Consider the following 25,108-nt stretch of genomic DNA (forward strand, 5'->3'; position numbering starts at 1 on the left):
CTGCTACTGTAGCCTTTAGACTATTGGGAAAGGAACACAACTTTCAGCTTGCGGTGTTAATTCCCTGAAGGTTCATCTCAGTCTGGTTTCTTCAGACTGCCACAGTAGATGCATAATGTGTGCAAAGAAACATCAGAAGCAGAGCACCCATTTATTCCTCTGCGAACTTACGCAGTGTTATTAAAGTGACACAATGCATTTTGTTAATTTCCTATATCCCACACTGAAACCATTGAGGAAAGCAGAGGTTTCACAAAACTGATTGATGTTTATAGGTAAATACATACTTCCACACTGGCTTATATAGTCACAGAGCAGCTAACTTAAATAACTCAGTCAATAAAGAATCGCTCAGTACTCCTTGAAAAACAAGGGCCTACTAAAGCTATGAAAATAGCCATAACTTCTGAAAAAAAAACTCCTTCGTTCTTAGAACTGTTCAGCATGAACATTGGCTCTGTTACATTAAATACACAGAATGAGACTGATGTACATGCAAGGTACCCATAACACCCAGGGCTTGAGAAGCAAGTCAGATACACAGGACCAAATCTCAAGAAAATTTAGGAAGGAAAGTTTCTCAGCAGGAAATTCATAAACCACACGTTCCTGGAACTATTCATGCAAGTTATGCTACTTCATGTTATGGGCTAGCACACTACTTTGAAATATGCCCAAGAGCAACACACAGTTTTTTTCCACTTAAATGCCTAAACAGTTTGCTAATTTTGTTTTCCACATACATAAAAGCAGATAACTTACTCAAATTATTATTATTATTATTTTTTAAACTAGAAGCATAAATACGAGTTGGCAATAGAATATTCAACAGACCTCTGAATTACCACAGAGGCAATAAGCATTGCAGTATCTCTCAGCATTATGATTTGCTGCATTCTGGACTCATGAATCATACAAAGTGCCAGAAAAACAAATTTACTGGGTTGCCATTTGACAAGGAGTTAGAATACACCATGAAATATTTAACAAAGAAAGATGAAGATGGCAAATTCACTAACAAAAACTAGTCTTCTGTGCAATGTATACATTCAAAACAACATTTTGTGAACTCAGCAATTACATTTAATGAGAACTATAATCTCCACACAATTACAAAAGAACCATTAGACAAGAAATTAGGAGCATTAACAGCATATTTAAAATATTATTTATCATTACGAGCTGAGAGCTTTTAGGTGAATAATTTGTAATGGAGATAAACATACTGCCTTCTCTCGATCCCAGAACTCATCTGTGAACCTTTATCTCAGCAATAATAGGCCAGAATTAGCACACTGCTAGCAGTTCAGGTTTTATTAACGCTGTCAGATGTGATTCCAGCCAAATACTCCACAAGAGTCATGATCTGGAACCACACATTTGGAATCAAAAGTTAAGTGTTATGAAGAAGTTGAAATAGAAAAGGGAAAAAGCGGGGAAGTATATTGAAATAGATGTCTCAGCATATCTGAGAACAATGCAGAACTTTAAGTCCACAGGGGAGAAAGACTTTCAGAAACAAAACTTCCTCCTCTCACCATACCTGTCCTGGATCATTGTACCACAGTTCCTCATGAAGACGATCGGGGTGTGCTTTTTTACGCTTAATTTCTGCAATGACATCAAAAACTTCTGAATCCGAACTGCTAGAGCAGCTGCTGTCATCATCAGAGTCACATTCTGACTCACTGGAGCTCTCTGATATAAGCAGGGAAAATAAAGTTAGTTCAAAAACACTTCCACATATTCTCTTTTCAGAATTCTCTAACAGATCATAGCTCATAGTGGCAGAACAAAAGTTTAAGTAGTGCATGACATTCACCCCAACTAAAAATGCAGTTGCTGTCATTTTCATTAAAAGTGATAGCACATGCTATGGATATTAGAAGACCTACATCCATGTCATCTGTTTGCAGTTTGGCTGTCCAGTGGTACCACTCATCAGTTGCTGATGAGGAATTTCAGTTAAATGACTTTAAAATGCTTAATAAAACAAGACTATAGACCAATACAAATATTATTCTAAAGTTAAACAAAAACAGGGCAGCCTGGTCCACTGGTTGGAGACCTTACACATAGCAGGGGGTGGGAAATTGGATGATCATTATGGTCCTTCTCAACCCAGACCATTCTATGATTCTATGAAAAACAAGATATAGAAAAGAGAAATAAGACAAATTCACAAGAATGAGCTAAACAGAACCTCTTGCTTTTTAAGAAAAAAAAAAAAAAAAAAAGATTGCTTTAAGTGTTCACATTCAGTTTCATTTTACCTACAAAATGCTTCCTGTCTGTAGCAGGACAGGAAGGTCTAGTCACAACTTTCAAAACAGCACGTACGGATACAGCTATTAAAGGATGCATGCTGTTAGTCATTTTTAAAATCAAGTATCTCTAATAAATCAGTTATCGCATTAAAAAAAAAAAAAACAGATGAGAAGTCTCGAAATGACTGAAAAAAGCTGCTGATGAAACCTGAACGAATTCAGTCTTAACTTCCACAGAAGCCCTGTTAAATGAGCTTTCCTCAGTTGTTTGGGATTTTTCGACATTTTCTTTGTATTTACTGAAACAATTCCTCCAATATATCAAAGCAGAGAAAAATGCTGAAGAAAAAAAATCACAGGTCTCACACTTGCTAAAATATCTCCTTTGCACTGCTGTCAAAGTGATGGTACAAAGTAATGGACTTAATCCGAAAACTTAAGGGCCTGAATCTCACACAGATTCTTCCTAACAGCGTTTCAAACAGTTCAAAGTCTGCCCACCAGATGTTCAAGGCAGCAGTTTTACTGACTGCCCCCCCACCACCCCGACTTCACCAAGAATATTCTACCATTTCATGGCTGCTCTGCGCAAGACAGCTCCCAACCTCACTATCTCCCCCCAGTCCTTCTCTGTGAACAGCAGGTCTAGTGACACACCTCCCCAGTAGGCTCTCTTAACAGCTGTGTCAGGAAGTTATCTTTCAAACACTGCAGAAACCTCCTGGACTGCTTCTCTGATAAACACTAACAAGCTGTGTAAGTCTAACTTAAAGCGCGAAAACAGCGTGGGACTTGTGAGAGTGAACTGGAGTTCTGAAAGTTCAGTGGAGAATTTTGAACTTCATGTATGAAAATCAGCCCTTCACAATCAAAAATTACTTTGGAGCACATTACTCTCACTAAAATGCACAACTACTGCTAATGAAAGGCGCAACAGGGGTATTTGCCTAGCTACATAATAAGATAAACTATTAGCCTCAACAGAAGCATTGTTGTGAGAGAAGATTGCACAGGCACAGTGCCACAGGCCCAGGGTACAGTGCAGATGGGGAGCTATGGAAAAAGAAAAACAGCTAACATTGCTCTTGGCCCCGTCACTGTTATCCTGGAACAGAGAACCAACACTTTCAGTGAAGATCCAAGCAAAGCTTAGAGAGGTAAACTGGATGTAGTAGTGTTGCCTCTCAATCGTTTACACGAAAATATATCTGCTAAACGTGCAGTAGACTTTGCTGGTGATTCCTGATTGAATTCACACATGCAAATCTGCTGTTCAGAAGAGTTTTCTCTACACAGCTTAAATAAAATAGAAATCTGTTATTGTTTGTTTTTTGTCCTTTCATCTTTCTCTTATCAGTCAGTTACGTGGTGGCAGTTTAAAATGTGCATTATACACACCCATATTTCAACTTAAGAATTTTAGGTATTTGATTGCTAGGATTGCTATGCTCAGATCTGAAAGAATATGCAGCTAAACAACCAAATATGAAGTATCACTTAGAAAGCAAGCCCAACAGAATATCTAAGACAGTGTGATATGCTTAAGAATTTCTTAAATTACTTTCACAGCCATAGAATCCTAGAATGGCCTGGGTTGAAAAGAACCATAATGATCATCTAGTTTCAACCCCCCTGCTATGAGCAGGGTCACCAACCAGTAGACCAGGCTGCCCAGAGCCACATCCAGCCTGGTCTTGAAGGCCTCCAGGGATGGGGCATCCACAACCTCCTTGGGCAACCTGTTCCAGTGCATCACCACCTTCTGAGTGAAAAAACTTCCCTCTAGTATCTAACTTAAACCTCCCTGTTGTTGTTTAAAACCATTCCCTTTGTCCTATCACCATCTACCCTCATAAAGAGCTGTTAAGAAAAATCATACTATGTAATGCTGAAGGGCTGGAAATACACTAACAACTAAACAATTCCCAGTAAACAGAATCAGAAAAACAGCTTTCAGTGACTTCAAAGTGTTATAAAAAAGCATGCCCTGCTATTTCAACCAGTATTTCCCCCAATAACTCATACAGCTAGCAAATTCATTTCACTGCAGAAGAGCCATATAAGAACCATGATAATGCAGATAAACTCTTTTGAAAATTAACACTTCTGCACAGGATGATAATAAACAGAGTTACAGAACAAAAACACAGTGCAGAAGGAAAATAAATACAGTGCCATAACAGGCAGTTATATGAGTTTATCATCCCTGCCCCTGCTTCTTTTTTATAAATACAGAGAGTGCAAGCTCCTCAAAGCCTCGAGCACTACACTTTGGCTTAGCTGATCATACAAAGGGCACTTCCATGCCGTGGAAGAGACTTCAGCCTACGGCAGTGCTGGATACTCTCCCTTCCCTTAAGCTTTCTAGATAAAGCATGTAGCTCTACTTCAGTCAAAATAAAACTCCACGAACTGCACTATAAATGATGATTTTAAAAACAGGTATTAGCCCACTGATATCACCAAAACCACGCAACTTCCAAATAACAGGTGATCTATAGGTTGCTCCATTTCAAAGCTTTGCTATCATCTCTGCCTACCAAGATCTTCATCCAGCTTGGTCTTCGGTGGCTCCCATGGCGGCCTGGCTGCCTTGGCTTTTGCCTGTCGTTTTCCTAGCTCCTCCTCAAACTTTTCATACAGATCTCGGAGCTTGCTTGTGCCTACCACAGTAGAGTCCCCCTGTTAATTAAAGAACAGGAAAAAAGCAAAGGCAGTGGTGACACAAGAGAACAACGTGTATCAATGTTTCAAAGTAAGAAGTGTGGGCAAAAAGACAAATCTCAGTGCTGTAGTTTAAATGAAGTACAGAAATATTTGATAAGGCTTAAGTGTATAACTACATTGCTCCATTAGGTGAATGAGCAGAGAATTTCATTTCTTGGAGAATGATCATCAAACCATTGGCCAAGCCAAGGAGAATTACAGCTAAGCATATTTAATAAAGCTGCATACTAATATCTAACAGCTCAGATTCAGAAGAAACAAAAGACCTTCTGTGCAAACAATTTTGCAATTCACAAGAACCATATCATGCCCTAGAAACACAGAACTTAGCCCATTTTGCTGCCTACTTTGAATTAGTGATTTCACCCTCCATTTAATTCTCAAAAAAAAAAAAAAAGAAAAAAATGAAGATAAACCTCCTCACTCAAACACTACTTCCCCGCCGTGCCAGTAACCACTACTGGCAGAGAAAAAGAAAAAAAATTTCCTCCTTCTGCATAAAAATTTTGTCAGTATTTAAGGGAAGATGGGGCAATTTAGGTAGTTTTGCTCAAAAAGAGCAAAGTGAGACAAAGCCCCTCTTCCATGTACCAATAATCCAAATAAAAAGACATAAAAGAAACTGATGAAAATAGAGAATAGATCTCTAAGGTTTTTTCTTTTGTTGAAGACTGAGATGCTTGGGAGGATTCAACACTGAATGACACAAAACACAGTTCTACCAAAGAGTTCACATGAGCCAAGCAATCAAATAATCAAAAATAGACAGTGTGCAGTAATTTCAGAGATGTCAGGAATGTACCACTTGATCCATAGGGTCATTGGAATAATAGCTTTCCGAATGGGTACAGCGAACCCAGACTGGTTTAAGTAATTCATCATCTTCATCTTCATTTTTTTCAGATGCGTTCTCCTCTGACTCTTTGTCTTTGATACTAGTGTAATTTTTTTCTTTGTTGCCACTCTGGCTCTCAGACCACCTTTCTCTTTCTTCCTCCCATCGGGGCCTTTTCCTTTCTCTGCTTGGAGAGCGGCTTAATAGGAGAAAACAGACAAAACCAATTAGTTTTTTATTATAAAGACAACTAGGTAGCTTCCAATAAGCATACAGTTCTACTAGATGAATTACATCAAAGTCTAATCGCCTTTTCCAGCTTTTAACTTTCCACTGTAATAAATACTTTGAAGTTTAGATGTATTACAAAAGGAGTTAAAATTACAAGTGCTTTCATATTCTGAAACCTTATTCAAGAATTAAAACAGAAAAAAAATGTTAGGTTAGATTAAAAGCTTTACTTAAATTTGAGAAGAGCTTTTTAATTTTTCCCCCATATTTGAAGTCCATCTGCAATTCCATAATGTGATGGAAAGCACAGTAATGATAGTGGAGTAGCGAAGTCCCAGGATGCAGCAAGTGAGGATATGCTCAATGCAGCAGCTGTGGGCACAGAAACTAAGAAAAAAAATCTGCTTACCATTAGAAAGCCTCAGATAGGCAGGGATCTCCAGCAAGATAGCCTTGCCTCCACTGTCAACCCTTGAATGGGGTTTGGGAAGGGGTGGATCCTGGCTCCACCCTTCCAGTCCTTCAGCTGCATTGCAAGCACCTGAGCTCCCCTGGATTCGCCTGCCTTCCCACCAGTTGCTCAATCAATGTTTCAAGCCCTGACTTAGCACTTCTATTATACCATCAACTAAAACTTAGAGTGCTATTAAGTTTAAATATATAGCCCGCAGACTATTTGTATAAGAAAATATCTAAGTTTTTACTGGATTATATAGAAAGCAAACTGCTTGTGTAACTCTAATTCTTGCAGTTTGATCAACACCAGTTGTGATTTTTTCTTTTCTTTTTTAAACTTCTCTGTCTACAAAGCCCATAATGTCGCAGTGAATTCAACTTGCCAAGATTTAAAAGGAAAGGAGCATCAACACAAGAAAAGCTCCTAAATCATGATCTAAAAATTAAATGACTCTAAGAAAACTTGGTACTTTACATACACTTGGAGCAGATGTAAAAGAGAGTATGGTATGCAGCAGAGTACCCAGAGACTGATCCTGCTTCTAATTCTACAAGGCCTTTATATAAGCACGACATTTGTAAATTTGTGAAGAATGGTTATAAATCTAAGATTCATCTCTGAGTTTCAAACCAGGTATGTATGCACATATTCGTACTTTCAGAGCCTCATAAAAACAAGGGAAACCAAACATGTCCTCCTTACCTTCCTGTTCTTTTATAATCTTTTTTGTAGGACCTGTCTGGTGATGGTGATCTTCTGCTGTCACGGTGCCTATGCCTGTCCCTCTCACGCTCCCTTGAAGAATTCAAAAACAAATTAAATGAGAAATCTGGCACTTTCATACGTTGCACGCCTGAAAGGGATATAGAAGCAAACTGAAATCATGTTATTCTGAATGACATGACAGTTAATAAAGTCATCCATCTCAACAATACGTAAATTCAAACAACACAGAGGTATCTTCGAGACATTCACCACAGCACTTGTTGTCATTCTTCCTGTTCTTTGGTGACAAACAGAGAAGGGTAAGATTATTACACCTTTAACCACTCTTCATGCCTCAAGGCATGGAACAAAATCCTATTCCACACACAACTTTGGAAGTACAGCAGTAACTCAAGTATTTCAGGCAAGCCCTTTTCTCCTGACAGACACACACACAGATACAAAAAAAAAAAAAAAAGGTACACACTAGGTCTGCATCACAACAAAACCATGACTCTCACCTACAAGACTCAGCTTGCACATAACACAATGAACTGGGGTTGGAGCTTCAGGATCCTTGGGGTCCCTCCAAACCCAAGCCGTTCTGTGATTCTCTGAAGTTTAGCAGGAATTACTGGGTACGTTAAGTGTCAGAGATATCACACTCTGGCACGTTTCCAGACTAACAGCTGACAATTTGTTACTCTACAATCATATGTGTAACTGTCACACTTCCTAGTAAAAGAGTCTGCCGATATACAAGGGATCATACATACATACCTCAGGTAGTTCCGTGGGCTGTTGTAATGATGAATCATTTATGAATATATGCATGTTTCCATATGCATATGCATGAAATAACATGCAATTTTACAAAGCACAGAGTTCATACAATTTATCTACTGGTCTTCCCTACACTCGCGAATTCTTGCTCAAGTGTAGGTATACTGTATATCCTACTGCCCTCTGATTTGCTTGAGAGATTGATGCTGCGCAAAAAGAAAAACCAAGGCAGGGAAAGAACTGCCTTTACAATAAACAGATACATTGTAGATTAGATCTAGAAACTGTGGTCTTTAATAAATAACAGGCCAACCTCTGAGAAGGAAGCTGCTGGAAATACATACTTTCAAAACTTAAAACTGAATTTTTCAATCCAAATGTAAACTGTGAAATTATGTGGCAAACATCTGGGTATCTGGGTCATCCATAAAACACTGAAAATTCCACATGCTCATCATACAAAAAAGTCTTAGGGAAAATCCTTTTTTTGTTTTTGGAAATCAGATTAAGATCAACCAAATTGAACTACACTTAGTACATGCGCGTGCTTTTTTCTGTCTGTTTGTTGCTGCTGTCTTTGTATTTTAAATACAGGTGTTGTAAAATTTCTGCATTTCAAAATCCAAGTAGTTTCATTATGACAGACACTAAGTATAAATTCATATTACACTTGAAAACACCAGGTCTTCCAAAATTAGAAGCATGTGATCCAGCTGCCCCGATAAATTCTACTTGCAAGTATCTCTGTGAACTCTCACACAGATCATAGACAAAAAGAGCAAATGAATTGATGGTTTGCTCTAGAATACCACACAGCAAACTGTGCAAGGTCAGCTCATAGCTCTCAGTCTGATTCTATCTGTAAAGCAGAGGGACAGAAACTTCAAAATACATCCCATAATGAGCACTCTGCACTCATCTACCTGAATCAAGCCACATAAACATAAACTTCTAGGTAAATCCCAATGAGGTCAGAGTACTGCTCAGCAATCCACTTTTTTCAAGGATAAGGGACCAAGTGTGCCAGTCTGCAAAGGTAAAGCAGAAAGAACATATCTGAAACACAGCACAAGAGCAGCTCCTTCCATCAGAGCCGAGCACTGGCTATGTCCCACAGTGTAAGGGAAAGCAAGGGGGAGCGAAGAACACAGATTCATAAACCACAGAACAACAACCACACCTCTCCCACTGCAAGCAGAAAGTATCTCTCTACCTGCTACGCTCATAACTTCTATGATGAGGTGACATTCTTCCTCTGTCATACTCTGTCCGGTGCCGACTGCTTTCCTGCCTCCTCCTGTCAGGACTGCGGCCTCGATCCCGACGATCCCCGTGGTTATTGGACCGATGCCTGTCACCGTGGATGTGACTGTGCTCACGATGCCGGTGCTCATCGTAGTGCTTGCTCCTCTCCGGAGATCGTCGATCACTTTGTGATTTTTCTCCCTGGTACTGACCCGTGTGCCGAAAATGGCTGCTGCTGCTGCTGCTGCTACTGGTAGTGCTGCTCTGAAAGGAGCCAGAGTTGTGCTGATAGCTATTAAAGTTAGGTGGTGGGAACGACTGTTGGGAATACCCTGTGGAATACACAGGTTGGTAGTTGACTTGCTGTGGTATGACTGGTGGTGGGGGAGGATGGGGTACTGCGGGAGGAGGCATCATGTATGGAAAGGTGCTCTGTCCAGTAGGAGTTGCTGGTACAGGAGCACTGCTAGGGGCTGGCACTGGTGGAGGAGCGGGAGGGAAGCATGGAGGCACTGGGAAGCTCTGCCTCATCTGATGGTTTGGAAATGGTGGCCTCATGGGACATTGGTTAATGGGATTTTGTGTGGAAGGGGGAACCGGTGGGGGATATGGAACAAAGTCTGGCCTGGGAGGCATGTAACTGGTGGCTGAAGGGTTTGAATAGGTAGCTGAAGGTGCAGCTTGTTGGTCATACTGGTACTGTACAGAGGGCTGTTGGGGGTGAAGCTGCCGCAGGTTCTGAGGACGATAAGTCTGTGCTGAAGTTCTTGCTCCTGGTCCCCCCTGTCCACGGGGACATCCTCGTCCAGAATGAAAAGACATGGTTCACCTTTAATGAGGAAAATATAAAAGTTAATTGTACAAACCTTTGTAGAAGGCCCTCAGTATATTTGCAAGAACTGTTCCTGAAATAGCAAAATTAGTTTCTGACATTTCCTTTAATAGAAGCAGAAGATGGCAGTCTTTCAGTGGGAGCTGTAACTTTTCAGAGCTCTAGTACAGGTCATTATGGCCCTCTGATTTCCTTAAGTCTTTAATCCACTACAGTAGTTTACCAATAGTCTTTAATCCAGCACTCCAATTAGACATGGTCTCTGACTTAGGACAAAGTTAATTTTAACAGGTTACTGCAAGGACAGGCTATGGTTGCGAGCAGCTCCACTAGTATATACCAGATACATCAGTATAAAGACTTCAGATACCCTGTATCACCATAAAAACCAATCATGTTAGCATCTTCAACAGTCACCCAGGTCCTAAAATGAGGAGATCTTTCTAGCACACCATTCTAGAGTTCAGGTAGGAAGACTTTTCTGATATCTCATCACAAGTCACCCGGTCCTACAAATCATACACATTTTAAATAAGCTAAGCAGCAACTAACATTCATGATTTTCACCCCAGTTTATCACAGGGACAAATTCAACAGATGTTTTGCAATACTTTAAGTTAGGCAAAGGTCTTTTTGTAAGATGAGAATCTAACAGTCACCAAAAAAATTTCAGTGTAGGCTGCATTGTTACTCTAATGTAATTGAAATAAACAGTTCCAAAAGTTCGTAAATTCAATTCTTATCTTACCAGTAATTGCCACTGCTTCAAGTAGGCTGAAGTTGTGTTCAAAACTATGCACATATGTAATGCACTGTATTAACTGACAAATGAAAACTACTTTGCTTCATAAAAGTTAAAGTTCATTCTTTAATTAAAATTCCTAAGTTTAAAACCTGCAGAGGAAAAAAAAAGAAGAAAGTAAAATAAAGTTTTTTTTTTAAAAAAAAAAAAAAAAAACAAAACACTCATAGAATCACAGAATTGCTCAGGTTGGAATAGACCTTAAAGTCTTCAAGTCCAACCACAACCTAATCAAACTACCCTAACAACCCTCCATTAAATCATGCCTATGAGCAGATGTCATGATGTTTTCCTTGAAAAGGAGAGAAAAGTTAAACAGTTAAGTAGTCGCATAAGTCAAGCCTTGTTTTCATAAAAGATCAAAGAACGGCTTGGGTTGGAAGTATCCTCAAAGACTGCCTAGGTCCAACCCTCTACTATGGACAGGGCTGCCAATACCAGCCCGGCTGCCCAGGGCCCCATCCAACCCGGTTTGAACATCTCCAAACATGAGACGCCCACAGCTTCTCTGGGCAGCTGTGGCAGTGCCTCACTGCCCTAGGAGTGAAGCATTTCCTCCCTAAGACCCAACATAAATCTTCTCTCTTTAGGTTTAAAGCCTTTCCCCCTTGGCCTATCAATTGGTCCTGGTGATGGGATTTGTTCCTTTTTCAAATGGAACAGAGGCCAAGGGAAAGCTGAATTTCTAGGAAGCAGCAGCCACAGTGGTAAATCTATTTTTCCCTTCCAGTCAGCAGTGCCTCTCCAGCATCCTTGCTTCTATAAAGGCTCTCAAGAAAACCCACAGTTCATAGAATCATAGAATGGTCTGTGTTGACCCCCCTGCTATGTGCAGGGTCACCAACCAGCAGACCAGGCTGCCCAGAGCCACATCCAGCCTGGCCCTGAATGCCTCCAGGGATGGGGCATCCACAGCCTTCTTGGGCAACCTGTTCCAGTGCATCACCACCCTCTGAGTGAAAAACTTCCTCCTAATATCTAACCCAAACCTCCTCGTGTCAATTTAAAACCATTCCCCTTCGTCCTATCACTATTCACCCTTGTAAAACAGCCATTTCCAATCCTCTTTATACGCTCCCTTCAAATACTGGAAGGCCATAACGAGGTTTCCCCGGACAGCCAGAGAACCATTTTGACTCCAGTACTTCCATAGCTGCTAAATACCCAGAATAACAGATAGAGCCCCTTTCCTCCTACCACACAGAGCACCAAAGCACAGCCTTCCCCTCCCCCAGGCCCACAGACAGCAGGGCAGCTCAATACCCGAACTCGGATCACAGCCCGCTATCCAAGCTCTCTGCCCACTCTCAGACCCCCGGCACGCAACCCATCCCACCTACCGCCGCACGGCCGCGGCCAGCCCTGCCCGCTGCTCCGGAAGAGGAAAGCGCGGGGCGGGCGCAATGCCGCAGGAAGCACCGCCCCGCCCGCCATGAGCGGCGCTGCGGCTGCATGCGGGCCCCGGCCCCGCGGCGGGGGGCTGCGGTCGTACCCTGCGCTGCCGGTGTGGGTGGTGGAGGACCACCAGGACGTGAGTGGCGGCGTCAGGCAGAGCGCCGGGCTTGCGGGGGGAGGTGGCGGTGGTGCAGTCAGCTCGCGTTCTGTTTTCGTCTAGAGATATGTGGAGACAGCGTGTCGTTTTCTTAGCCAGCCTGTTTGTGGCTTTGTTCTGGCGGCCGGGAAAGTCGTTGCCCTTGAACAGAGGGAAGCTCCACTGGCTGCAGCTCTTGAGTGGAGACTTCCAGCAAAGGATGAGGTTGGGCAGTGGGAAAAGCACGTCCAAGTCAAGTCGTGTGGGCATCAGGAGTTAAACCTCTTCTTTGAAGGTGGATAGGTTAAATTATCTGTTGTTCAGTTTTCTTCTCTCACAGGGCAGTGAGGTGCTGGCACAGCTGCCCGGAGAAGCTGTGGTGCCCCATCCCTGCCGGTGCTCAAGGTTGAATGGGGCCCAGAGCAGCTGAGCTGGTGCTGGCAGCCCTGACCACAGCACAGGCTTGTGGCTGGGACCATTCCAACTCAACCCGTTCTATGACTATGATAAAACCCAACAACAGCAAGCGTCTAGTTATGGAGCTGATTATTGAGAAGAGTTGCTGCAAACACAGTGCCTTATAAAGAAGGAAAGGAAGTAGAAGCATAATCTGACAGCTTCACGTGTGTAGAGCTCCAGGGCTCAATGATTGTGCCTCGTGAACTAAAATTGCTGCCTCTCTGTATGGTTTGCTGTCTCCTTTCTCTTTCAACATATAACCCAAATTCTAAGGGAGCGTGAGTGGGACTGGTGTTTCTGCTCTTATACCTGTCTCATTGGTTACAGTGGAAATATGTGCTCTTTTAGGTGCTGCCTTTCATCTATCGTGCGATTGGTTCAAAGCATCTGCCTGCCAGTAACATCAGCTTTGTTCACCTTGATTCCCACCCAGACCTCCTTATCCCTGTGAATATGCCTGCAGATACCGTGTTTGACAAAGAAGCACTTTTTAAGTAAGTCTCTTGTGCTGCATCAGAATACATTGTCCACTTCTGGCTATACTTGCTTTATGTTGAATATTGATACAACTGCATATGAAATATGAGCAACAGGTGTGTAAATCAGCCTCATGTTGTATTTTCTTTATTTTCTGTTCAAAACTTCATAGCTGTGGATAGAAGAAGAAGTTATGTTTCTTTTTTGAATGTGGTCAAATGTTTATGTTGCATATTAGGAAGATGTTAAAGCTTAATTAATTTACTTTTAGTTCACATTATCAGACTGGGCAGTTCCTCTGAGTGGCAGGACAGCACTCCAAATGGATGCTTTTCAGTGAACTGCAGGTTTTAGAACAGCTTTTCTCTCTTAATGGTGACAAATTGACTGAGATTAAAATAACATTTCTTTTGCTGACCTGGTGCATCTGTGAAGTTGAATATGATAATTAGGACCAATGTTTATCCCGATCTGCTCAAGTGGGGAACAGGGGTGATCTGTTTTTGTCTATTATTTCCTATTTTAAAATATTGATTGTTCCTGTGTTACACTCGTACACAGCAGTGAGAAGAGGAGATAATCAATATATTAGCAATTGTGTCACCCTGCCCATGGTCCATATTTAGTTTTCCTTGCTGGATGAATGAGAAGCCTTGTGGACTATACATGAAAAAATAGGATGATAAGAACAGATGCTATTCTGTAGGTGCTGATTGGCTCACATTCACCACTGAGGTTATATTTGAAGTCTGCTTAGAGCAACACGCCATAAGATACTCCCTTGGGGTCAATTATGTGGAATGGAGTTCATGATGCACCTTGCAGTTCTACTCTGTCAGGTATATTCAGAGAGAAAGACAAGAAGTCCATGTAGTTAATAAAGAACCATGCTAAGAGTGAAGCTGACTGCACTTCATAATCCAATTGATTAATATTTTTAAAATTTTATCATATACATTTTTGGTTCTTCTTACAAATCAAGATTTCAATCCTTTCTCTTTTCTTTGCTGGTACGACCTGTACACAGAATGTTAACTTCGGATGATTTGCATGGGGGTGTTTGTGCTGTTCTTGACAATGTTTTACTTGCTGGTAAAGTAAGTGTTATTGCCAGTCTTTCTCTCATCATTACAGTGAGCTAAGTATTGAGAACTGGATTATGCCTGCTGTTTATGCTGGCCATATTTCTCAAGTGGTGTGGCTTCACCCGCCGTGGGCTCAGCAGATCTCAGAGGGAAAACACAATTTTTTAGTTGGGAAAGACATATCAACAACTACAATCAGGTAAATTGTTTGTTATCCAGTTCTGGGAACATAAAAGCTATGTGCCATGTATTTTATATTCTCGAATTAATATAGTGATACATCTTCTTTTCTCAATGAAAATTCAGTTTGTATTTGTTAATGTTTTGGGGTGTCATGTGATTGTTTGTTTTAAGAGGTACAGCTTAAGTTGTGCCTTAGTCTCTTAGTCTCTGAAAGGTAATTCAAGTTATTTACACTTCTTTGCATTCAGCCAAGTTTTCAATTAATTCTCTTTGATAAAATGAAAATCTTAGAAAAAAGGTTTTTCTTTGGAGGATTGGAGTAACAGAACAGCACTTAGATTCTCCTCAGACGTCCCTTATCAAGATGAAACAAGCCCACTTGTTCAACTTCCCCTTGTCATATGCTCCATCCAGCCCTCTAACTTCCTTAGCCATTCTCTGTTAGATCCTCTCAGTTTGTTGACATCTCACATGTTCTGGGGGTCCAGATCTTGGCGGAATATGTCCAATGAGACCTCAGTGGTGCTAAATACAAGATGAAATCTCTCTTTTCGTTATGGGTTTGCTAGTACATGAAATTTTGCAATTAGTCTTTATCATTGTAGGCTTGTATGGATTGGTTGCACTCACTTTGCTTTATACTTCGACTGACCATTCCTCTTCTGTAGCATCCTGCTGGTGTGTGCCAAGCTGGTACTGCTGCATGATGTTATTCTGTCCCAAATGCAAGACCTTTTCTTTATCTTAGTTCAGTGTAATGAGGTTCCTGTAGGCTATTTCTCTGGGTTGCCTTAGGCCCCTCAGGATGCCAACACTGGGGAACTGAACTTCAGGTTTCTGCTGTATCTGAAATTATTTAAATGTGGCAGATGGATGGTGATACCCTGTAATTGATAGGGGCCTTAACACAAGTGCATAGAAGTTCACATTTCCTCTCAACATTATTTCTTTAATCTGAATTGAAGGTTTTGCACTTGGGCCAGAAGAATCCCAAGCATTCATAGAGACTGGAAGGGGTAGTCCTTGGGAGCAGCCCTGCAGAGAAGGACCTTGGGGTCTTGACGAATGAAAAGCTTAACATGAGCCAGCAGTGTGCTCTTGCAGCTCGGAAAGCAAATGGTATCCTGGGCTCCATCAGAAGAGTGGGGTGGCCAGCAGGGACAGGGAGGTGATTGTCCCCCTCTACTCTGCTCTTGTGAGGCGCCATCTGGAGTACTGTGTCCAGGTCTGGAGCCCCCAGTACAAAATAGACAGGGAGCTGTTGGAGAGGGTCCAGAGGAGGGCCACAAAGATGATCAGGGGACTGGAGCACCTCCCCTACAACGACAGGCTGAGGGAGCTGGGCTTGTTCAGCCTGGAGAAAAGAAGCCTGCAGGGTGACCTCACTCCAGCCTTTCAGTACCTAAAGGGAGCCTACAAAGAGGAGGGGAATCAACTCTTTGAAAGGGTTGATAACTGCAGGACAAGGGGAAATGGTTTTAAGTTGAGGGAGGGAAGATTTAGGTTGGATGTCAGGGGGAAGTTCTTTACAGAGAGAGTGGTGAGGTGCTGGAACAGGCTGCCCAGAGAGGTTGTGGATGCCCCATCCTTAGAGATGTTCAAGGCCAGATTGGATGGGGCCCTGGGCAGCCTTGTCTAGATTTAAATGGGGAGGTTGGTGGCCCTGCATGTGGCAGGGGGTTGGAGATTCATGATCCTTGAGGTCCCTTCCAACCCTGGCCATTCCGTGATTCTGTGAATTTATGGCATGTAAGGCTTAATGTGGTGAAATATGGCTTGAAAACAGTATTTTATTTTATTTTTTTTTGCTATAAGTGAACTCTAGGTTTTGGGTTGTTTTTGTTGTTGTTTCTGTTTATAAATTAAGTGGATTCTGTGGATATGTAGCTATTCATCCTTGTTACCTGCTCTCCTCACACTTAGAATAAGGATTCATATTTCAGGGTAAAAAGCAGTTAAATGCTGTGTATTAATCCATGTTTTATTGACATCTGTGGGTTCCAGAGCACTTCTCAAATGCAACCGTAACGATTTTCCTCACAAAGAAAAAAGTGATTGAAGGCAAAATATCCAGTGATTTGCATTATTATCCCATAAAACTGATTGTGTCTTGTCAAATTCTTGATGTAAGATACAATTCATTGGCACGTTAATCTTAATAGAGCATAACATAAATCTTTCTTACTCACTAAAAATCTTACAGGACTACTATCAAAATTCCAGAATGAATTTTAATACATTGATTTAGCATTGAAGAGATAGAAAAAAATCCCATTTAAACACTTGCAGATTAAAGTAAATAATTTTGTATACACAGTTTTATTGCTTTTGCTACCTATCAAACGTGAATTAATTTTTCTTTTGGTGACTTATTTGCAAAGCTTTTTACAAAGATGTGTATTAACTGTGAGTTATTGTCTATTGTAGGGTTACAGGTACAGATCATTACTTTTTAAGTGATGGTCTTTTTGTCCCCGCTGATCAGCTAGAAAATCCAAAGCCTTTAAATTTACATGTCATCCTCATTAATCCTACTGAAGCATCAAACAGCCAGGAAGAACATGACAAAGAAGCATCCGCTAAGAGACTGAAGCTAAATACAGATGACACAGCAAGCACTGCTGCTACCTCTTCATCAGTGGCTCCTGGTGACCACGATAACAACTTCTCAAGTGTGAAGGACAAGGAAGTACAACATGCAAGTGCCCTGAACAGAGCAAAAATGTTGCCAGAATGCTCAGCTTCAAGCTCCCTAAGAAACAATGAATGTCCAGTAAGGGAGGTTGCTAAAGATATCTCCCAAGTTCTTCAGAATGGGGATGCATTTGTTTTAGACATTGACTTAGATTTTTTTTCAGTTAAGAATCCATTTAAAGAAATGTACACAAAGGTAAGTATGACAGTGGAGACTTCCCTTACCATTCATAGAAGAGTACTCATCTTTCTAGCACTTGATGTCTATGGAGGAACTCTCTTCTAAGATAAATTAGTGGATCAACTGGTCATAACTAATGAATCATGCTAATATTTGAGAGGGAGACAGTAGAAAGGGAACATATACTGCAAAGCAACCTAGCAGGACTAGGTCCTTACATTTGAAATGGATATTCAGTGCACATTCAAGCTTAGAGATACATGGCATACCCCTGTGTGTTGTATAGAACATAAAAGCCATGCTTGGTTTTCTACAGGTAATGTTCCAAATACTTGCATCGGGATTAATCAGGGAGAGGTGAGAGATTGTACTCTTCACCCTTTCCCATAACATGCTTTTAGAAGGCCACAATGGTATCAGAGGCTTACTGTACAAAGGATATAACAGTGCTGATTATTCAAAGAGTGGTGACTCCTCTCAACCAGAGACTGTACATCATTTCCTTTGACTGGGCTAATGAACAAGCAGCTTTTGTCTCTGGTGCCATGGCTCTGAGCTCAAAACTATGCCTTATGTTCAGTTTATAACTTGACTGTACACAAAAGATACCTGTCTTGTACAGTGTTATAAATATGTAGATTCTCAGAGTTGCTGAGCAGTTAGGAAGCTTTCATGATGTGAACATGATTTTTAGGAACTAGCTAATTTGCCCTGAAGATTGCATGTAGCACTAAATGCAAATTCTTTTTTAAAGATTTACAATTTACAAATTCTTCTGCAATATCACAACTGTTTGTGGTGGCTGAGCTTTTCTTTAATGGTACTTTAATCTCAGTCTATGCTGAGGAACATCTGACGTCTCTGAGCTTCAGCTAGAATACCACACCACTTCCTTGTTCACTGTGTAGAAATAAATACAGCAGTCCTCATCTCTGTTAGCTTCTGACATTGAGTCTTTACTCGTGTTACCATCAGACTATCAGCAACACTAATCATTTAGGATTTAGAATCACAAAGGAAGCATAAAGCAAAGCAGAAGCACCATGGGGATCTTGTCATATAAGACCCCTCTGAGGCCTTACAAATCGTTCTGCATAAAGCCATAGAAAGATTTTTGTTGGTAGATTTGTTTATTTGGGAAGTGGTTTTTATTTTCTTGTACTGTGCTAATTTCTCAGTTCTAGGAACCACTTTTGGAAGTGGGCTTGCACAGAACACCAAGTATACCTTTACTGATAAGAATTTAATTTACCATTAACATTTCTTAACTGTGTTCCCTCTATTGTAAAATGCAGTCATTCTATCAGAGCATGTTGCTCAAGTTCACACTTGGAATATAAGAACCCAAGGAAAAACTAAAAAGCAAATATGGCTTGTGAATTCGGAAGGCTGTTCTCTTTACACACACATAAAAAAAAATCCAAAATATTTTGCTACAGATGCTTTATATTTCTGTAAAATTCAATGACCTCTTAGTTTGCCCTTTCTTTCCTCTTCTACTCCTGAAAAAGTCTTCTGTTTGTCTTTTCAGTGCTGTTGAATGAATAATAACATTTGTTTATCTGCAGTATTGGAGTAGAGAAATTATTATGTTCAAGTTTGTTCTGATTTTCAAAGGTGCAGTGCTCTGAAGTTTTTGATTTCCACTTGAAGAAACTAATTTTTTTTTTCTCCTGTTTCAAAGACAGAATATGAGCTCTTACAGGAGTTGTACAAGTTCAAGAAACCTCACAGAAATGCAACAGAGGTATGATACTTCTTGTGAGATACATGAGGGAATTATTCTTTTGATTTACACAGTAAAAATGACTTAGCATGAAGAAGGAAGGTATGAAAGATGCTTAATGAATTAGTCTTTAATTAAGCTATGCCGTATGCTGAACACAAATCAGCAGTGTCTTAGTAATTCTTTTGTATTAAACACTGTTTTAACATATGTGTAAATATTTAACACAAATGTAAAAATTAATTATTGCAAACAAATGGTAATTGACAAGGCAGAAATGAAAACATATAATGTACTGTGTTTCTTTGCAAGGTTCAACAGGGTTTTTTGGTGTTCTGTTCCCCCCTCCCTTTTGTGGGTCTGCCTTTCCTTGCCCAGGTTGCTCTTTTATAGACAGAGTTGTGCTAAATGCCTAGTTGGCATTTTATTTATTTAGTAGTACAATTGGATCTATATTTCTGTCATACTATGACAGTCAGAGAAAATACTGTTGTGTTTTTGTCTCAAGTAGCGTAGGGATTGGCTCTTTAAGGTTGATTACTGGTGCAGCATAGAAAGATGTCATACCCCAGGATCATAAGGTGTACTTCAGGAATGGTTAACACCCTTAGCTTTTCTTTAAATTTAACATGAAGTTGACATCACTGGCAAAAAGCAGCAGCCTCTAAAGTGAGAACAACTATGTTCTTAATTGTTATATTTATACCAATGTGCTTTTTAATCATTTTCCTTCATATACCACTGCACTGAGCATCTGTTATACCAAATAGGCTAAGCATTGCTTGATATGCTGTGTATCCTGCAATATTTACATGCACAACTGTATGCATGCATGTAGATAACTCTTCTTAATGAAGACAGCCTCTTCATGTGCTCAGAGTGTTTTACAGCAGTGCCTAAACTTTTGCTGGATCACAGCTGTAACAACCATTTTAAATTAATCCCAAATTCTTTCAGGCCTGAAAGAACTTTAAAACCTCAGCTAATTCTTCTAATTCTTTTTTAAACCTGAAATATAATTTCAGGTTTAAAAAAACTCATTTTATTACAAGAGTGTAAAGCTTGCATTCATCTGAGTTTCTGCATGTTCATAATAAATTAATCAAATATGGCAGCATTTCAGTGCTATACAAACAAATCCAGCAATTAATCATATAGTTTTTTTGTTCTCTTTAACGTATTCTGTTAGAACATAGATGTGGTCTTTCATAGGAAAGTCAGAGCAGAAAGAAGTGGTGTTTTGTGTTGTTGTTGTTTCAGAAGGTACCTAATTCATTTCTGCAGGCAGTCATTCAGATCATCTTGAAGAGAGATGCCCTGTAGCAAAGAACTAGTTGTTTTCCCATTTTACACGAGATGAACCATTTAAAAGCTTGACTGGTAATGTAATCCATGATTTAGCTAGGAGAATCATTCTTACCTCTTTTGTTTTTTACATGCATATTTAAAGGAGGATTTGCTGGACTGTGTTGAAAACCGTGTCCATCAGCTAGAAGATCTAGAAGCAGCGTTTGCAGATTTTTGTGACAATGATGATGAAGAGACCTTGCAGAAGTGGGCTTCATATCCTGGGTAGGAGATCTCTAAATGGCTTAAACACTCCCGTCGTTGGTTTATTCCTGTAGCCTTTGGAGAAGAATCTTCCTGAACTGATGACACAGTTAGCAGTAAAGTGTTCTTCCTTATTACCATCATATTGGAACCCTTCGTGGTCAGCTTAAGTAAGTTTTGAGATTACGACATTTCAAATAAATAAGCCTCTTGTTGATTCTTTCCTGCTAATACTATTAGAACAGTCAGCTCTCATGAAAGACCTTTACCATTTCTATACTAGTAGGGGTAGGTTTTGATTTTCCTGTGGAACTCGCTGTTACTACCTTCCTTCCCTTTCTAAGATTCAGCTCTTTACTGCAATAAGAGAAACCACTTACCAGTACCAGTGAGATTTTTCGTGCCACCTCTCCTTCCCTGGGAGCCTTTCTGGAGCACAGAAGATGAGGCTCTCATTCCTGACCTGTTGCAGAAGTAGAGCTGCAAAGAGACTTCCAGACTTAACCCACTGAATTGTCTTTGCAGAGTCAGCAGTGCAAACAGAATCATACATCAGTTATTGCCAGACCCATGTAACAATGACCAGGAGCATTTCTTACCATAGTACACTACTTTTGAGTTGCAATAGCTTTTCTCTAGGTTGCCATAAAAGAAAGGCAAAGAAGTTGTATGTGGCATAGATAAGAATATAGAGATTTCTTGAGGAAAATCTGTTAAAACAGCACATGATACTGGTACTCCATTTTTCTCAAGTGCAAGATGACAGAGGAGCAACATGTTAACTTCTACGTTATTTTTTTTTAATTTGCACATGTATGTTTCCAACTGCTAACATGAGTTTTGGTTGTGTTTTTAACTCCAGATTGAAACCACTTGTTCAACTAGTACACAGTTTGAAAAGCAGAATGGAGAGCCCAGACTATGAAATGGTAGGTCACTGGGTAAAGGGGTAGAAAGTAATTAATTTCAAAAGTATAGCTTCCTCAAGCAGGGAAAAAGACATGCTTAATTTTAGATTTGCTTCTTGACTCAAACATTTTAAGTTTTTGTTTGTTTTTTTTTTTGTTGTTGTTTTTAATCTTATTGCTTAGGCAAGCTTTTTTAAAAGCTTCTGAAATTTTACTCTGCTTGTCTATACTTCTGCAACATTAATAAGATCTTTCAGGACTCTCATGTCTCAATCTGTTTCCTGTGAAGTAAGGTTTCACTTCACCAGGGTCTGGTTATTTTATTTTTAACTACTAACTGAAGAAAAGCTTCCTGCCTGAAGATGTGAAAGTTACCTGCTGGGCTGGAGTAGTTTAGGGATTTATTACACAGATAAGCTATATTACCAATTTGTCAACAGAAATGAAAATCTGTTTAATTTGTCTGCAGGTCCATCAGGCTGGTCTGACCTGTGATTATGTTGAACTTCCCCACCATGTTAGCACCAAAGAAGAGATTGAAGGCCTCTTACAGTCCATGAAGATTCTGCTGATAAACATGCCAAAGCCCACGCTTGTGACAGTAGCTCGGTAAGACTATCGGTTCTTTTTTACTCAAAAAAAATTCAGATTGTGCTTGCAAAACTAAATGATTCTATGACTGTGGCATCAGTTAACTTATCTTCTAAAGAAATTCTGTATCCAAGAGAAAATATCTTAGCGTAGTAAAAATTGGTGTTTGGAAGCATGAATCATTAGACAGTGACAGTACCTGTACTGCTGAGGGAGGGTTCTGTGCCTATATCCAGTCTTACTGGGCTTCAGAATGTCCAGCACAGATGTCAACAGTAGTGAAGACATGATGATTTAACCTTCATTGTAGGCTATATAAAGGCTTTGTATAGCCTCATGTGGCGCAGAAGATAGCTGACATTGTGGTTCATATTATCTTTGCTGCTGCTGCTATGGTAGAGCCTGCACGGGCTAAAATATTATGCCTTTCTTTTATTTTTCCCATTTATTTTAGTTTTCCTATTTTAACTGGCAGCAATTGAATTTTTTTTGTTTTTGCGTGTTTTCCATTTTTTTCTACCGGTGCTTTAAATAATCATTTGCTTGAATGCAAACTAGTACACTCTCTCATTCTTTTTTCAAATCTTTGTTACAGATCAAGTCTGGATGACTATTGCCCTTCAGAGCAGGTTGACATCATTCAAGAGAAGGTTCTCAGTTTACTTGGTTTCGTGTATGGCACTCTGGATGTGCATTTAGATTACTCAAGCAATTCGTCTTCTTTGTGATCTTTCTTCATGCACTGCTTTCTAATGCTGTGGATGAATTTAAATTGTGTATTGGCTGTTATTTCAGCAGGTGGCACTAGAATCCAAGCTTACCAAGAGTTTAAATTACACTGTTTTCCAAACCAGCTGCATCTGAACTATTTCCAATATAGGATTGTTGATGATTCTGTGATTCTTGTTTTTCTGTCTTGCTTATTCTTAACACAGATGCATGAGGAACTATTCTTTGTCCACAGAATGTATTTTTTAAACTAATTTCTTTAAGTGTGTTTAGAAAAGGACATTTTAAAAATAAATTGATTTATTTTCTGTAGTTAAACGTTTTGATGAAATTCAGCGAGTAACAGATTTCATGATATGATGATAATGAGATAGTTAGAAAAAGTATGGAAAAAAGAAGACAGAAGAAAGGAGTGAGAAGGAGAGAAAGAATCAGTAAAAAAACTGTTACACCGTATGTATCACATAAGTAAAAGCCAACAAACTAAAAGAAGAAAGGTTTTCTCACTTTACCTGATAGAAGTAATGCCTCTTTACTGTTGAACTTAATTTCACCATCTGCTGACTTCTCTGAGAGCACAGAAAGGCCCAGAAAATAAATCAGTATCTACGGAAGAAGATGTGAGGTATAAGGAAGATTAAAACATCAGATAAAAGGTCTATTGCACACATCCTTCAGTTATGGAAAACAACTTTTCAATATGATTGCTGCTTCTTGGTAAACTCTCTGATGTCTGTTGGCTTTTTCAACCCTTGACTGTCTTAACCTGCTCCGTTATTGATTAACTAATTCAGTGAATGGCTGAAGCTGGAAAAGAACTCTGGAAGTCATCTCCTCCAAATACCCTGCCCCACTGAAGCAGGTCACCCAGGAGCTTGTTCAGATTCCTGTTGAAGATCCCTGGAGATCTTTGAAAGGATTAGAATTATTGGACCTATTGACTAATGCCTGAAATAATACTATCCTGCTGTATTTTTCTATATTACACTTCTCTGTCCTCAAAGACTGTGTACACCCTTGAAAGTGAGTAAAAAGAGACAGATCCCCACAGGATAATTTAGGTGCCTGATTTGAGTTGAAGAACTTTTCTAATGTGTCTTGTTTTCTCTTTTAGTAAAGTGTTAAGGAAGACAGTTCTCCTGTTTTTAGGTTCTTCATTCGACGGCTAAAATTTGATTGATGGACTCTACTCATAAATAGAAAATACTAAACAGCTTTTGCTTAGTCTGCCTTTTTCACACTGTTAAGTTCCTGACTTCAAGAGTTCGCAGATACAGAGATGATGTGAAAACGATTGGAAAAAGTTAATGACAAAAGCTAAACCTGGAAAGTAGAGTGAAACAGCAGTTGGAAGCTACGCATCTGCTAATATTCCATATTTTCACTTTTCTTAATTGTTCTCAACAACTGTGAAGTAACAGTAGGAGAAGCAGTGTAAGATAATGCACAGGTATATTAATTTATTTGCTAAGGCATAGACGAATACTGAATTGCAGGCCTGATACACCTAAATCGTTCCATGAAACTTTGGTATGCAGTAATTCGTGCTGATGTTATTGCCCTTTCTCCTAAAACACTATAAATAATGTCATTATTGTTAAATAAATCAAAGTGGTTACAATATCTGGGGAAAAACAAACAAAAACAATGCCAGGAAGATGAAGGAGAAATAGATCTTGACCTGTGTCTGGCTAACGTTTTAGCACTGATTATATTGTTAAATGCTATCTAAATTTTGTCAGAGAATTGCTGGATTCTGGCAGACAAAACTAGAAAAGTGTTCTTAGGGTTCTAATGCTTCCAAAACATGAAGAAGTTCATATTTCATAACTGAGAATTTTCTGAGTTCTACAGTTTCTGGATATCTCATTTCATATAGAATAAGGTTGAGATGGAGACTTAGGAAATGTAGAGCCATGTAAAAAAAGTTGGCGTTGTTTTGGATTGCCATGTTAAAACACTACTGAGAAGGATCAGTAAGGTTTTGGAGCGAGAAAACATAATTGTGCACACACTAAATCAGGTAATAGATTGTCCACCATGAATGAATTTAAACTGGAGTTAAATTGTGAGATACTTAAAACCAGCTTGGTAGTTGCGTGTTCTAGA

General features: G+C 39.8%; 2 protein-coding genes across 5 annotated transcripts in view; one reads left to right on the forward strand and one right to left on the reverse strand.

Annotated features, from left to right (window-relative positions):
- Positions 1-12,295, reverse strand: part of DROSHA (drosha ribonuclease III) — a 67,414-nt gene extending 55,119 nt beyond the window's left edge. For 2 of the 4 annotated variants that reach the window (XM_052697555.1, XM_052697558.1), the window contains exons 1-7: positions 12,225-12,267; positions 10,831-10,976; positions 9,219-10,079; positions 7,220-7,312; positions 5,797-6,028; positions 4,808-4,949; positions 1,544-1,698 (exon numbers count right to left, since the gene is read on the reverse strand). In XM_052697555.1, coding sequence (XP_052553515.1) covers positions 1,544-1,698; positions 4,808-4,949; positions 5,797-6,028; positions 7,220-7,312; positions 9,219-10,072 — 1,476 coding nt within the window. In that variant the 5' untranslated portion in view covers positions 10,073-10,079; positions 10,831-10,976; positions 12,225-12,267. Of the gene's footprint in view, positions 1-1,543; positions 1,699-4,807; positions 4,950-5,796; positions 6,029-7,219; positions 7,313-9,218; positions 10,080-10,830; positions 10,977-12,220 lie in introns of all 4 variants that reach the window. The other 2 variants (XM_052697556.1, XM_052697557.1) reach the window with 2 other exon arrangements.
- Positions 12,276-24,226, forward strand: CUNH5orf22 (chromosome unknown C5orf22 homolog). Its single transcript, XM_052697559.1, has 9 exons — positions 12,276-12,415; positions 13,223-13,368; positions 14,486-14,635; positions 17,047-17,509; positions 19,179-19,241; positions 20,671-20,792; positions 21,634-21,700; positions 22,149-22,288; positions 22,866-24,226. The coding sequence occupies exons 1-9, from the start codon at positions 12,317-12,319 to the stop codon at positions 22,996-22,998; spliced, it is 1,383 nt and encodes a 460-aa protein (XP_052553519.1). The 5' UTR covers positions 12,276-12,316; the 3' UTR covers positions 22,999-24,226.
- Positions 24,227-25,108: the final 882 nt, after the last annotated feature.

The sequence above is a fragment of the Tympanuchus pallidicinctus genome, unplaced genomic scaffold (genome assembly GCF_026119805.1).
Source record: "Tympanuchus pallidicinctus isolate F22 unplaced genomic scaffold, pur_lepc_1.0 scaffold31, whole genome shotgun sequence".
NCBI lineage: Eukaryota > Metazoa > Chordata > Aves > Galliformes > Phasianidae > Tympanuchus > Tympanuchus pallidicinctus.

Coding starts and splice junctions, on each gene's coding strand:
- CUNH5orf22 (XM_052697559.1), top strand. CDS start 12,317: ATGAGCGGCGCTGCGGCTGCATGCGGGCCCCGGCCCCGCGGCGGGGGG. Junction 13,369..14,485: donor GACAAAGAAGCACTTTTTAA/GTAAGTCTCTTG, acceptor TCATCATTACAG/TGAGCTAAGTATTGAGAACT. Junction 17,510..19,178: donor TTAAAGAAATGTACACAAAG/GTAAGTATGACA, acceptor CCTGTTTCAAAG/ACAGAATATGAGCTCTTACA.